General features: G+C 43.4%; 1 protein-coding gene across 5 annotated transcripts in view; it reads right to left on the bottom strand.

Annotated features, from left to right (window-relative positions):
- Positions 1 to 16,224, bottom strand: part of rptor (regulatory associated protein of MTOR, complex 1) — a 168,008-nt gene that overhangs the window by 19,667 nt on the left and 132,117 nt on the right. For all 5 annotated transcript variants that reach the window (XM_041933255.1, XM_041933254.1, XM_041933252.1 and 2 more), the window contains 7 exons: positions 16,077 to 16,195; positions 12,503 to 12,606; positions 11,604 to 11,781; positions 11,329 to 11,439; positions 4,566 to 4,671; positions 1,266 to 1,380; positions 984 to 1,108 (listed from right to left, as the gene is read on the bottom strand). In XM_041933255.1, coding sequence (XP_041789189.1) covers positions 984 to 1,108; positions 1,266 to 1,380; positions 4,566 to 4,671; positions 11,329 to 11,439; positions 11,604 to 11,781; positions 12,503 to 12,606; positions 16,077 to 16,195 — 858 coding nt within the window. The remainder of the gene's footprint in view (positions 1 to 983; positions 1,109 to 1,265; positions 1,381 to 4,565; positions 4,672 to 11,328; positions 11,440 to 11,603; positions 11,782 to 12,502; positions 12,607 to 16,076; positions 16,196 to 16,224) is intronic.

Here is a 16,224-nt window from a genome sequence, read left to right on the forward strand (position 1 = left end):
GGGTGGGAATAGACACAGAAGCATACGGAGAGGGAAGGAGAGAGTGAGAGGCAGCGCAGGAATATGGATAAAGAGATGCGGCGCGGAGCAAAGGCTACGGCAACAAGGCCCCAACACTCGTTTGTATTCTTAACAGTAGTGCACGCTGAACTGCGCTGAAGAGTTGATGAAAACCTTGAAGTCAGACTCTTTCAAAACACACGCCGTGACTTGACCATGAAGACAAACACACACACACACACACTTAAATCAATAAGTAGAGCAGCATCAGAAAGGCTCTTTGCTTAAAAGCGTGATGTCAGTGAGAAACAAAGTGAGGCACGAGCCTCTCTGTCTGAACGCAGCGGCTGAAACACAGCTAAGACACCGAGCTTAACATAAAACATATCCATGCACTCTTATGACAGAGCTATTACAAACCATAAAAGTCTCCACTTGATTTACATTCTGCCTTTTCCTTTTTTAGCGCTGTGTATTTTTTATAACTAATGTCCTCCCCGATATCCTTCACAGCATGACTGATGGAGAAAAACCGAATAAGTGCACATTACAGTTTGATGAGATGGAATTTATTATCATTAATCCCGGAGCTTTTATCAAGGTGTCAGGAGGTGTGCACTGAAATACAGCGTTCATTCTTAGTTTAATGTTCCACTGCTAAGACTAAACAAAATAAAGGTCCTCCGGGTTATGAAGATAAAGCCGTGGAGGGTAATCGCTTTGTTCTGTTAATGAATAATGATGAATACACATGAGCGCTTTGTGTGTGTGTTTGTGGGGGTAAGAGTCAAGTGTTTAAGGCTTGTTGCTGCTACAAATGAGTCTCAGTGCGATTTCCACCACGCTGGTGAGTGGGAACATTTGAGCTGCTCATTCAAGGAAAACTCTAAAGAATTTCCAGCTTGAGTTATCACTCTGTGCGGCTCCTCTGTGTGTGTATTCATGTGCATGTGTGTGTGTGTGTGTGTGTGTGTATTTCAAACCTGTTGCGGTGAGCAGTAATGAACAGTCGTGTCCGTTCAGGTACTCCATGGACGTGATGCGAGTGTAACGAGGGTTTCCGTTATAGAAGTAGTCCAGCCTCTCGCCCTTCTCCCAGTCCCAGAAACTACAGCAAACACACACACACACACGTTCTTACACTCTAATTATCCATTTGACCTGTTTTACTTTTAAAACCATCACGTATGAAAGTGAATCTTTTGCATAATGGTCTTAATGCTGATGCTGCTTTTCAGACTGAGTGTGCGTTCTCTGTCTCTGACCAGATGCTGTCCTTGTCAGCCACGGCGATGCAGGTGTTGAAGGGGTGGAACTTCACAACAGACGGTACTCCAGGGTTTCGGTTGATGAATATTTGATCATCCAGTCGGGAAACACCTGTAAACAAGCCAGGATGGGAGCAAGCGTAAGGAGGAGGAGGAGAATTTCTTGACAGTGGTAAAACACAGGTTTGATACCTGCTGGAGTTCCCCGCTCCGCCATCCTGAACCTGTTCATTTTCAAACAGGCGCTGGCAAAAATGGGACAAATAAAATATTTTCTTCCTTATTGAAGTTGGTATGTACTGGTATGTTGGTATGTGGGTCTGTAATTGTACAGACTGCTTGCAGGAAACAGAACAACACAAAAAAAGTCCAACACTAAAAAGTCACACCATCTCCTGCATACTTGACTTTTGTGCCTTACGCAGCGATCTACCCTAAGCCCACCTGGTCCGGCTGAATTTCTAAAACTTTAAAAAACAGGTCACAGATGTATAGTTTTGTTTTTAAAAAGGACTCTTTTCTCAAACAGCTGGGCTCTGCAGTTTTTAGCAGATGGACTGGACATATTTCAGCTGTGGATTCATAAACATTTGTAGCACTGGTGATTACTTTAGGCAGCAGGACGCTAAAATAAACGACGACGCCCTCAGTGATGGTAACGAGGGAACATGTCACCGCGCAATAGTGTGGCTCAATGATGTGTGTTTGTGGACAATAAAGGAGGTACAGAGGGATAAGACAGATCAGGCTTTCAGACAATAGATGTTAAAGAGGACTCATTTATTGTTAATTGTAATTTAGAACTGTTTTCTCATGGGGTTTGTTAACCATATAAAACGCGCTGCAGAAACACTGTGTCCATAATCTCTACACTACATTTGCACCACAGTTAATGTCCGCCGTTTTATTTGAGCATCTGAATTCAGAGGGTGGAACATTTAGTCATTATATAGTGTCCTCAAAATGCTGACGCAATCCCACAACATCATGCAATGAATTTTATAGATGCCAAAATGAACAACTCCACCCCTCTCAGTGATAAGGGAAATGAGTGATTTGTGATGCAACCAGTGTGTAAATGTATGCTTGCTTCAGTCAGACACTGAAAAAAAAATCCTAAATCTAATATTTATTATCTCATAAATACACAGGCTGTAAGAATGAAAGTTCTACAGTGCCGCAGCTGAGAATGGCTGATTTCAGGATGCTCTGGGTATCTGTTGGTACAAAATATATTCTCTAAATTCAGATGGAACTTGATTAATGCCGATGGGGAAACTGAGAATTTGTAGCTGCAAATGGGACAGGACAGAGCAGAGGAGAAACAGTGGAGGAATAAATAAATAGTGACTAGGCCTTTATAACAAAAAACAGAACAAACTGAGTACGAGAACAAGAAAGGATTACAGCATCGCTACACACAAAATAATAGCAGGACTTGAGGCACAGCAAGAAAAGCAAACACAACATATGGCGGTCTATGGTGGGGATTCAAAGCGGAGAAAAACAGTCGAGTTGTGTACCCCTTTGGCAGATTCTAGCAGAATATAACGCCGTGCCAACAAGCTCACACAACTGATAACTTCACTGCCTCGCCATATGTTGTCATGGCAACAACACATACCGCTTCACCAGCCTGTCCTTGGCTACCTGAGTGCACTCTTGAGACCACCATAATGAGAGGAAGAAGAATGAGGAAAAATCCATCATGAATTCATCACAGATGGGTTGGAAGAGATGCGGCGGAGGGAAAAACAGATACGAGAAGGTGAGGACTTTGGTTAAAAGCTGGGCGAGATCATCATCGATTTGTTGTTGTTTGGGCTGTTTGACGGCACATTCAATATGGAACTACTGTAAAATATGAAACAACCCCGAGGACTTCAGGACCGCATGGTGATGGGTGTAAATGTTGCATCAACAAGACAAGAAAATCAAATCAGGTTCATGAGACACAATATTTCTCTCGCACTTTTTTTTTACTTCTCTTATTTCTAGCTTCCCTGCCTCTTTCTCACCTCCTCCGTCCTCGGTCTTCCTCTCCCTCCATCCCACCCTCCCTCCTCCTCTCGTCTCCTTTCTCTCTGCAGAGAACAGACTGAATGAGGGCAATCCTAAAACTTCTCTCTCAAAAATCTGAGTGTAGAGGGGGATTCTGTGATTTGGAGAGCAGTCAGAAAGAGCGGGAGAGACATGTGCATGAGGTGAGGCTCTGACGCCAATCGCCTCGTGACTCGTGTGTGAAGTGGTATCCGTGACGTTGGGGTGTTAGCTATTCTGTTTGAGAGCGCTCTGACTTCATTTGGGGAGTCTGTGTGTATGCTGGCAACACGGGCTCTTTAATGTGTGGGTTTGTGTGTGTCTGTGAGGGGAGTCCTGTGACTCATAAAGTGGGTTGTTTCTGACCATTGATCGATTTCAAATCAATCCTCTTTCATCGCTGCAAATCATCCGCCCACTCAATCACATGTCTGAAACAAAGCTGCACCATCTACACCTGGTGTTTGACTCTGTCTGTCCTTTTTGGAGAGTCTGGATTTCAGCCAGATTCTGCCCTCATCAAGGCTCCGAAAGCAATTAAATCAGATTCTGGCAAAGTCTCTGCTTATGCTCTGTGATCTTCGCTCTGTATTTGACATGTCTGACAAAAGAGCTGCCAATCACAAACAACTATTGTAAAATAGTAACAATCCCATTATCTAAGGTAGAGGCTAATTGTGTAATCGAGCAGATCAACGTGGCATATGGAGTCCCTCCAGGTTCAATTCTTGGACCTCCAACCATTGGCAAAAAGTCACTTGCACGAAGATGCAGTTTTTTCACTTTGTGGCTATAGTTGTTGAGAGTTGCTACAAACCACACAGAACAAATCAACATGGTGGTGCCACGATTTTCTGAAGATAAAAAATGAATTACAAATAAATGCAGTTGACGCCAAAACATTACGTTAAATCATTAGCTAAATTTTTGTAGGTTTTGATGCATTTTTTCAACTTTCATTATATTCTCTAATGCTTGTCTGACGTTATGGTGGCTGTGATAATGATGCTCTGTGTATATGTTAATCATTTTGATTTGCATATCAAAATGTGCTCCATAAATAAACTCACCTTTTATAAGGTGTGAGACTGGTCATGTCAGGAAATGCCAAAGTAATTAAAACCTGAGATGACATTTTGATAACTGATTTAATTTGATTTTCAGTAATATCTGTGCAAATGAAATCTGCATTTAAAGTGCAGTCCAGGGTTCCTTCCGCCTGTAAATAGTGTGCGTGCACATGCATGAGTCACTAACCTCTTTGTGTGATGCATCGGCTCTGCCTTCTCACTCGCGTGTTCCTCAGGAACCTCCACTGCCGCTCCATCCTCACCTGACTCTCCAGGTCATGCTCCTCTGGGATCTGAAAAAGGTGAGTTAAACATGGTGAGTGAGTGAGAGTGAGAGTGTGATGGCTGCAACTACTGCCACACAGCTGGTATAAATGTCGGTAACCCTCCTACACTCAGTTTTCTTTGCATTTAATTATTCATTTAGTTTACCTTTTTGACCTCATGACACCCACATTGCACATACAGACAGCAAATACATTAAGGATTACACATACCTTTTGGTTTCATACGACATATACGTATTTATTTAGCATAAGCTGACAGTACAGTGGTTTCTATTTGTAGCACGCACATTTAGTTAGCTTCTGTACAGTCACATTGCACTTTGTCTATTTAGTTTGTCTTAAGATTTAATGGTTTGTTTTTTGAGTTACCAGTGTTGAGGGTCTGGCTGCTGCTGGAGGGACATCGGGGCCAGACCTGAGCAAAAGGCGCGACTGCTGGAGCAGACCTGTTCAATGCAGGAAGTGGCCAATAGGGCTACACCAAGTGTCTGCAGCATCCGGGTGTGATTTTCAAATGTTTAGTTTAGGATTTTCTTTGTTTCTTTAAATTATCGTAGAGCCTTTGGTGTTTTTGTTTAGATTAATTATCAAAATATCCTTACTGACAGACAAGTTGTCCTGTTGTGTTTTATTTGTAGTCTAGTTGGTAATGTTTGTTTCTTGTTATCCCCTTCGTTTCACAATGGTCTAATCAGCCACTATATATGTTCCCATTTGTGTGCAGGTCTGTTCGGTCTGTTGTGTGTGTTCGGTCTGTTCTTGTGTTGGTTAGGTCAGTTACGTCTGTTTTTGTTTTTATTATGTTAGTTTGGTCTGTTCAGTTCCACTCAGTTAAGTTCTGTTCAGTTGACCTCTTTTATGGGCCCAGAACTTTATGTATTGACTTCATTTTCTTATAAATAAATCATTTTATTTTGGAAATCCACCGATGTCTCCTTATGTCTGCCTGCATGGTCGCTCACAGAGAGTTAAATGAAATGGTGGGGTCAGTCCAAAACAGGGCACCAAGGAAGGAAGAGTCTGGAGTCAGTAGCAGGGAGAAAGGGAGTCCAGTGTGTACGAAAGCTAGTGTGAACAGTGATGAGCAGGTTGTTTATACCTGTTGAAGTTCAGTGTGAAACATATCCAGGAGAGAGTTCCTCAGCACTGTAATGTGTGATTTTTGAGAGGATGAGATGTGAAATAAATATTTCTCGAAGTTATTGCCTTGTGAAATTTATTTCTGTTTTGTGCAGTTTTGAGCAAACCAAACCAAAAGATCTTGCATTTTATCTGAATACTAACATAAATGCACATTAAGTTGAGTTAACGTGTATGGCATGCAGGTTTTTCTCTTCTTATGGTCGATCTCCGAGAGATGATGACCGGCCAGAGTTTCAGTGAGCGGGAGGCAAACTGACCACCACTGCAGCTGCATGTGATGGGAGCCACTCCCTGGATCGGGATGCACCAGAGGCTCCATGTGAATTCCATATAAATAAAAAAAAAAGGCCCTGAACAAAACCTTTGGACTTGACCGAAATGAAATAAAAATGTCTTCTTTCTTTTATTGGTATCATTCAGTGGTTTTATTTTCCATCTTATGTTCATCCTCATATTTTTATTCTTATTTTTAGAAAGTGAGGTTATTTTATGTGAAGCACTTTGTGATTCCTTCGTTGTAAAGCACAATGAGCTGCATTTATTGTATGAAAGGTGTTTAAGCACAAAGTTTATTACATTATTATTATTGTTACTTTAAGAAGTGATTGCTCATCCATTTATTTATTGCCAAAAGACAGTTAGTAACAGAGTTATAGCTGCAGCATCATTTGGTTCAGCAGAAATGTACAGTCGTGTGTCACTATGGAAACATGCATTGTGCTCTTTAACAATGTCGCTGAGTGCAGCAAGTCATGGCTCCACATTTCTTTTATCAGAAAACTGGGAAATAAGTTTATTCACTTTTTTCATTTTGTAACTTTTTCTTGACAAACAACAGTTTATCTATCTGCTAGCGGTTCTGCAGTCTACGGTAGAGGGCTGCATTGGGATTGGGTCCCGCCGGGTCCCACAGGACCCAACACAAATCACACGGGAGCGGGCGGTTTAAATTTTGCTGCGGGCGGGAACGGGCGGCTAAAAAAGAACACTGCAGGAGTGACAGGATGATGAAGTCAACAACTGAAATAAAAAAAAAAGCTAAAACAAGGTCTCTACAACAAAAAAATAAGTGTGTCAAAGACACGCAGCCCAGGGAAACGAATCAAACACCCCCATGAGTATCTATAATAGCCTATAAAATAACGTGTTTTCTCCTGTGGGAGAAGGAGAAGACACAAAATCAATTCATTTCTATTACTGTGCGGACATAAATTCTCAGAGTTTTGCTGGTGCGGGCGGGAGTGGATATACACGTTGCGGGTGCGGGTGGGAGTGTAACACACATGTTGCGGGTGCTGGCGGTAATGGTCAGAAATTCAGCGGGAGCGGGCAGGAGCGGGATTAAGAAAACAGTCCCGCGCAGGGCTCTAGTCTACAGCTCCGCCATATGCTGTCAGTCACAAAAGCACTGTGGCCGACTGTTGTTTGAAAAGAAATAGTTCCAGCAAGTAACACCTGCTGAAACCACAAAGAGTAACTTTAACATTTTTCACTCACTCACTTTCTGTGAGATACAAGGTCTTAATTATGAAATTAGAGGTGTTGTTGGTGGGTGTTCTTCCCAATTCAGACAAAGCCACGTTAGAGTAGCTCTTTTCCTCTTATGCTAAGCTAGGCTAACTAGGTCCAGACTCGAGCTCAGCACTAAACACACAGACACAAGATAGATATCGATCTTCTCATCCCATTCATCAAAAGAAAACAAATAAGCGTGTATATGTCCAAATGTTGAACTGTTCCTTTAAGGCTTCGGCCCTGGTCAGGTCACAGTGTGCTCTAAGACTGCACCGCTGTGCTCATTGACAATCTAAAGGTTTTCCACTCCTCTCATTACATTCCAGGCTGGGATTACTTTGCAGTACAATGTTAAGTGGAGCTCATGCGGTTACTCAGATAATGAGTGAAGGTGTCGAGCTAATGTTACGCAGTCACATCTGATCACATCTGTTGAGCAGAGAATATGAAAAATATGAAAATTTAGCTTCATTAAGTCTTAACAACATGAGCCCCACAGACTATTTTAACACTCCCTATTAGAACATGACATCAAATATGCAGAATGTAAGATAAGCTGATTTATGTCATTTTGCATGTTAAAGTATTAAAACCATGAATCAAAAACTTGGAGTTTACCATCATTATGCATATTTGATAGACCAATAAATAAACAACAGAGTGTAAACCACAGAGAGAAACTGGTGTGTTTTTAAATGCTGGTTGCAAGTGTGTGCTTATTGAGCACATTTCTACAGCGACGCCTCCTGAATGCTAAATACCCTGCACGCACGCACGCACACACACGCACACGCGCACACACACACACACGCACACACACACACACACACACACACACACACACACACACACACACACACACACACACACACACACACACACACACACACACACACAGCTACAGTCCCATGTGACTATACTACTACTGTGTGTAATCAATATTCCTGTAATGACTTTACCCCTTGCATGTTGCTTTAAGGGAAACACACAGCACATTATACACCTCTGGGTGGAGTTTGTGAATAAACACATTTGTGTGTGAGATGTTGTATGTACAGTGTGTTTCTGTGAGTGTGCATCCAAAATTTATCTGTACACCACATTCAGTGTCTCTAGGGCTTTATGGCCCCTGACCAAGCCTGAGAGGAGGCAGACTTAGCAGTCAGACTGAGGCTGATGTACTCCCACACCTGAGACAGAGGCACAGCGTGTGCAGGCGTGTGTGTGTGTGTGTGTGTGTGTGTGTGTGTGTAGGTAAGGTAAGGTAAGAGCCAGCTGACACTGTGGATCCCAGGGTTGTGGTGCTGCTCTGTGTCAGCTGCTCATGTAATGCATAATGAGAAATGTATTATAAAAATGTATGCCTGTGTGTGTGTGTGTGTGTGTGTGTGAGAGAAAGAGAGAGAGACACCATGGATATACAGAAAAAATCCTAGTATACTATACTGCCATCCAAACAGCCAAATATTCCACCCATGTGTGATTGTTGTGAGATTGCCTTCCACTAGATTTGAACCTGAAGTTCTTTCTCAAACTGGGCAGTAAGACCTCGTGCACAGCCGACGTTCAAGTTCAGACCAAAGCTGATGGATGGGGGATACTATGTTTGTGTGTGGAGTCATTTCCAAGTTCTTAGTAACTACTCGCAACTAGTGCTTGACTAAATCAGGTTACACCGTGTAACTATTTGCTGAGCGATGTCCACTTTTGAGTTATCCAGTCAGGTGAAGGAGTTGAAGCCAAGCTGTATACTCCTGTTCACTCCGTAGATGTCTTCAGCAACGACACTGACAACCGTGCTAGCTGGCCAAAAGAGCAATCAGCCGCAGTGATCCTCACAGCTCTCCTGCTCCTACACCAAACATCACAACAGCAGCACATCTCGGCAAACTAGAAAGTGGTTTCACCTGACACACACATCACAAACATCACAAACAATACTGACCTACTGGTTCTGGGTAACACTAATGTCACCCACCTCAAGCAGAAACACAGCGACCTCTGCATCTGTCTTCATGCCTTTCAACTCGCTGAGGTCTCCCCACCGTTGGAAAGCCTCGCCGATGTTATGGCGGCTCTTCATCATATCATAGAACTTCTTTTTCAGTTTTAGTTCTTATGTCCTTCTCCTCTTTGGCTGTTTCTCTGCCATTTGGGGTCCCTCTCGCTCCCACTGCCCCCTTTTCCCCATCAAACTGCTGCCACAAAGTTGGAAGCTCGCTCTTGCCTAAAAAGTTGTTGTATGTGGTGCACATGGAGCCAAGGCCAAACTTTGAAAACTGCCTCAGACCACATGTAAACAAAGCATGTGGACAGGGGTGTCCACAAACTTTTGGTCAACTCTGTTTGTTACGGCTGCTCTCTCACTCTCTCTCTCTCTCTCTTCCTCACACACAAGTATGGACCTGTAGCTGTGGACATCTTTTTTTCGTTCTCATGTGAAGCGAGTCTTCTATGTCCTTGCTTCTCACACACCCCTAAAACTGGTGAAAAGGTGTGGATACACTCTCTGAAACACACACACACACACACACACATATTTTGGTCTCACGCTGCTGACACAGTGATATGATAACCTGTGTGCAGACTTTGAGGCGTACTCACACACACACAGCTTTGTAATGGAGGGGAGTTTTATGGCAGCACTCAAAATTTTGCCAACACAGCGTTCTGGTTTGCGCTACGTAAAAGCCCCCCCTCCTCCTCCTCCTCCTCCTCTTCTGCCTGCTCTTTCACTCACTCTTTCCATCCAATCATCTCTCTGCTTTTCATCACCTTTTGTTGCCACTTCTGGCTCCGTCTTCTTCTCATCCTGTTCATCCTGCTGCCAAGCTCTTTATGCAGTTTCACTTCACTTTCAGCACCTCTGTGTCTCCTCTCCTCCCTCTTTCTCCCACACTCTCCTCCCACCACTCTCTGCCCCTTGGTGTCTTCTCTCCTTTTCAGATATTTTATTTTCATCATTTCTTACTTTTTCATTTCTCTGCACTCCATCTCCTCACTCCTCTTTTTGCCCCAAATGTCTTTGTGTTGTAAATATTTTATTTGACGAAAATCTACTTTCTCTTCACTCTCTTTCTGTATCAGCCACTTTTTCTCTCATGCACACATGAATTTCTTATACTTTTCTTACTCCTTTTTCTTCCTCCACTCCCAAACTTTCCTCCTCTATTTGACCCTCATGCTCAACCCTTTATATTTAAATAATTCCCTCCTTCTTTGCTAAACCTCAGGAAAATGTGCTGACATAATTTGCTTTACCTCTTCCTTTCCTGAGAGGATGGACTGCTGAGGGCATTTAAACAGACAGAGGCTTGATTTAATATTACAAAATTCGACACCAACTACTGTGCACGGGAAAAAGCACTTCTTTTAATCTTAAATTTCACTCAGGAGGATGCTAACTTATGGAGCTCAGAGAGCTCAATTATTCAGCAAAGCCATCTTGGACAAGCAGCAGGTACTTTCTCACACTGTGATTGGTCCCCACCCTGCTGTTTTCTATAGGACTTTATTATTTTCTAGTCCGAGTCCATGTCCTCAGATGGCTCAGTCACTCCTGAATTGTAAAATTCATGACAAACGTGCACCTATGACACCACTTCACATAAATATTTATGTGAAAAGGGAAAATTACCTATCATATCACTTATTCTTTGTTGCTTAGCAACAACTTTAAGCTGCTGTTGAAGAACTAGATTGCTTGGTGGAGGAATAACAAGAAAATATTGGTCTTAAATGATTAAAAAACGAAGGATTTGCGTTTTTTCTTTTTTAATTCAATCATGCAAAGCAATAACTCAACTGACACGCTGCTTTAAGCTTGTTCTGTTATCACTGTGAAGCACAACCTTCTGGCTTATTGAATTTAAAAAACAAATACACACACACACACACATATAAAGGACTGTCATCTGACTCACACTGGCAGAGAGAGCGGTGAAGACTGAGATGGCAGAAAAAGGAACAATGGGTTGGAAAAGAGCAGCGAGACGATGACACTACCTTCATTACAGGCTGAGCGAAATACTTGGCGCTCCAATCACACAGGCCCGTCTGGAGGGCGGGACTGATGTAGTTCCTGTGCCCACCCGGCTCGTCACCATCCTCAGCTGCCTGCGCACACACACACACACAAATTCAAAGAGTTAAACTAGACAAAGAAAAACAAAAACAGAAAATATGCAACTTTTACTTGAGAAAAAAAAGCTGCCACTGCTGATTACTATTTATTTGGCCCACACAATGAGCTACACACACAGAGCAGGGTGCTCCTCTACCTGCTCAGGTCCTTTGTCAAACATCTTGCGTGTGCGGGGGAACTGGTGGGAGTGGGGCGCCTGTCCTCCCAGCGTGGGGGTGTAGGGAGGCCGCGTGACCGGCTGCTCTCGGGTGGGGGGTTTGGGCACCTCGTTGGTCAGACTGGAGCTGCTGGTGCTGGGCATGGGAGGGGAGCCACTAGAAGAACAGAGACATTGACGGGAAACAAAGTGGCAGAGCTTAGATGATATCAGCTTCTCCCTTGCATTCGCTTGATCGCTACAGAAACAGGTCGAGAAAATTCTCACACAGAAAATCCAGAACCTCGTTTAAATAGTTAAAAACTTGCCTTTTATCATCTTCAACATAAATCTGACTTCATTTCATATCAAGGATTCAGACTATTTTGACATTACTTTAGTTACTCTAATTTTGTCCGTCTCCTCAGTTTTTTCTCTAGTTTACCAAATCACTCTTGTTCAGGCACACACACACACACACACACACACACACACACACACACACACACACACACACACACACACACACACACACACACACACACACACACACACACACACACACACACACACACACACTACAGAATACTTTATGAAATGTAATGTATTCTCACTCTGTGGCCTCTCATTTTGTTGCCAGCCTTGAGCTGCGTGGCAACATTCTCATTCATTCAACTCTCTAAAAACAAGATTATGGGAAGCTGGGAAGGTTTCCCCTGCAAACAATTATTTTTTTAAGTACTTCATCTGAGGGTCGAGCTCTTTAAATGAAGCTGTGTCTCTGTCTCGGTAGAAGGAAGGCTGAGTGCCCTGTGTGCATGCTGCACACTGTATGTTTTACTGGAAGGACTTTTCTGTGTATCCGGATGCTGATGTGTGTGTTAGAGTGCTTTCCTCACCCAGCCTGGTGGATGTGCGTGCCCTTGCTGGTGGGGCTGGCTGGAGCCGACTGGGTGAGGGATCCTGAGTCCAGGATCCTCTGAGGCCGAGCGTTCATAGTTGCCTGTCGACAAAGAAACTGCAGGTTAATTCTCCGTTTGCTTAATCAAGTCATCCCACTGCAAAGGTGAAGTTGGTGGTTGAAAGGGAAAAGGGCACCGGGATGCAGACACACAGGTCAGGACTGGATGCTCTGGATTCTCTTCTTACTGTAACAGTGTGTGAAAACTGCCACGCTCCACAAAGTTTGTCTGTATTTCCAGAACTTTATCTCATTACCTGGAGCAGGTAATCTAGCCTCTTCATTGCGAGTTGTCTAATGGCTGCTCGCAAGGGAGAGGTAAACTTAATAAAGACAATAGAGGCAAAACATCTCTGATGAATAGCAGAGTTGTTGTTTGCTCAAGCCAGGTGGAGAAACTCTGTGCAGCGTAAATCTAGTTAACGCAGGCAAACACATTTTACTACCCGGGATCGCCTTTGATTTGATTTATATGCTAATTACAAAATTGCGGCAAGTATTTTCTTGCGTGCATGTGTTTAAAAGGCTGAGAGAAAAGTTTTTAATGCAAAGTTTACACACATACAATCTGCTGCACTGGTGATGGAGAAAAGACATCAGTTACCAGGGTTAGCGGTTAGCGCTTCATTAAGAGGCAATTGGAAATGAAAGAAAACAGCCATAAAACCAGCTGAAAGGGTTATTATGGAAATAGCTCTGTCACTAATCTAGGAACCTTTTCCACTCAAGCACAACAAGATCAATATGTTGAGAAGGACATAGAAAAGAAAATCAGTGAAATAACTTGACTGATTTTCGACAGATTGGAGGGTGACTGTGTATGAAGAGGATGGGGACAAGCCTGTGTGTTTGAAGGCAGCTGTGCACGGCAGACACCACGTAGAAAAACAGACATTTATAAGAGCAAAACCGAGACTGACACTGCAGCATTAATCTTCTGGAAAGGAAAAAGGATCATTAAAAAAAGTGAGGCAAAAGGGGGCTGAGTGGTTGTCAAGCAAGTCGTGCACTAAAAGGTCACGAGCTTTATTCCCTCAACAGTCAGCGTGCGTCCATTAACAACCTTGCATTTTGTGTTGCAAGTCACCGACAATCATGTAATTAATGCAACATGTTCATGGATTATTCATCAACATTTGCCTATCATCAACATGTGGTAAACAAACATCATGCTAACATGGGAGGCCACACGCCTTATCTACTGACAAGCTTTCCAGAAAAAGAGAGATATGAAAAACTCCCACGTTAGCAGGAAACGGGGGTAATCGATTCTACCAGCTGCTTCGCTCCACGCTGGGAAACAGCTTGCTCTACCGCTTCAACCTGCTTCCCCTCACCGCCTCCGTCATTAATTGGCTGGAAAGTGAGTCAAGTGAGCAAACAAGTTAGTGCGTGCACACAGACCACTCAATGAGCGAGGGGTCAGGTAGGATACAGAGCTGATGGCGGCTTACAAAAATCTGAGTGTTCCTGTTTAATTATTGAAGGTGCTTCTGAGATGTTCAGCTGGTGGAAAAAGTGCCAAACATTGTCTAGATGTATGATGATGACATGGAAGTGGTGAAGGTGAGTGGGGATTGGTCCAGGCAGAGATGGTGGAGTGATAGAGGGAGGATGTGCTTGGTGGAGATTAGTGTCGTGGGGGTAAGTGTTGGAGAGGAGATATCTGCAGTGTCAGAGGAGAGGACTCAAGTGATAACCTCCTCTCATGGCTCATTAAGGTGGGCAGGAGAGTAGAGGCTTCCCAAAGTCCATCCAAACATTTAAGGACTGTGTAGGATAATGTTTTGGACCTCCTTGTCAGATGAAAACAATGGAATTCAATTAAAAAACATAGTCAAGCTTGAGCAGAAACAGTGCAAAAAGGCTGGACCCAGAGAATAACAGGACTAAAAGCCCATGACGCCCAGCCCAGCATCATGCAGCAAGAGAGGGGATTTCATCATCTGAGAAGCAAACCCTAACCCGTGTCCACTTTTCCACAGATCAACAACATTTGACATTTCAAATTCTAATTAAAAGAGCTAGACTTTGAGTTAGGCTAATGTTAACGCGTGTGAACGGGGATGAACGTTCTCTGATTAAGCCATCTCTGATGTGCTCTCTGCAAGAAGAAAAATAACACAGGCTCAGGATGTATGAAAATATAAGGTGTTTGGATCGACACTCCTTTTTAAATGTCAAACTGCTCTTCGTCATGCCTTTGCAGGTATACAGGAAACACAGGTGAACTGAGACATGTTCAAGTCGAGTATCAGCTCGGTCCAAACCAGTCCAAGTTAAGCCTCAAGCCAATCAAGACAAGTTTAAGTTATGTCTCACACCTCCACTGCATGTCATTTGCATGTGTTTCAGATCTATGAATGCTGAGCAATAGAACGATAGAGCGTGCTGCCTGTCGGTGGACTTCACTGGACTTCAGGTTGAAGGATTTTGTCTGCAGCTCTTAGTATTAACAGAGCCATATAGATGACGCAGAAGGTCTGGGGCACGTGCAAAACTTGATTCAATTGCGTTGTTTTCTGTTCCGGTCATGTGTCCTGGGATTCTAGCCCTGCTGAAAATTTGTTTGTACCCATATGTTGTCTGTCTGAGGGGCAATGCTTATAAATTTGTCACCACACTTTGCTCAGTTGACTTCAGGTCAAACTGATACTACAGAAGTGTGTTGCAGGGTCACATGGAAACCACAGCGTTAGCTGGTGGAAGAGAACTCTATTGCATTATATTGTAAATCAAGCCTGTTGTTTTTATTGCAGTCCAGTTGAGAGTCTTGTAGCAGAGATACAGGTAACTGAGGGGGCAGTGGTGTTGGTGGTCGGAAAGACATTTTGCCAAAGGATTGGGATGGGTGGTAGACTGTAGTGGTTATTATTGCTCCTTAAGTTACGGCAGCCTCTTTGCTCTGCTCTGCCAAGCCTCAGGGAGTCATTGGCCCTTAATTGCATTTGCACAAAAGTAATGGCCTTTTGGAGGAAGAAAATGCCAGTGGGAGGGTGGGGGGTGTGCGCTGGAAACAGTTCTTTTTCGCTACATAACCATGTGGTGAAAAAGAACGGACACGGGGATATGGAGACAAAAAGTCAATTGCAACATCCCCACTATTTTATGCTCTAAAAAATGAGTTGATACTCTCAAAATGACTTTTAATGATCACAGCAGTAAAAAAAGCTTCAAATGTGGTCTGCAGCTGCAGGTCTGCTGGCACTACCAGCCACCAGCCTCAGCCCAACGGGTGCCAGGGCCTTCTCATATGCTGCACCCAAACTCTCCCCCTCACATCCATGTCCTGAGCTCTATTATGCAATTCACAACTACTCTAAAAAACCCATTGCTTCAAAACGGCCTTCTCACTTTGACGGCTAAGCCGTGCTGACTGTTGCTTACCGAATGTCTTACTGCACTGATGTTTTGTTTGTGGTGCGTTGCTGACAGCAGCTCTAATAATCCCTGAGCTCTCTCTTGAACATTTGTTTATGATGCTATTTCAAGAAACAAGGACCACAACGTACCTTGTACGCTATGCTGTTGAGAACCTTCATGGCCAGATCTGAGACTTCTGGGAAAGGGTCTGCAGCGAGATGTAGCAGCACTCTCCAGATCTGAGTGTAAACACTGTTGAAGGACACACCTGGAAAAGACACACAAAACAAATAAATG

Source organism: Chelmon rostratus, chromosome 3 (assembly GCF_017976325.1).
Source record: "Chelmon rostratus isolate fCheRos1 chromosome 3, fCheRos1.pri, whole genome shotgun sequence".
In the NCBI taxonomy this organism is placed as follows: Eukaryota; Metazoa; Chordata; class Actinopteri; order Chaetodontiformes; family Chaetodontidae; genus Chelmon; species Chelmon rostratus.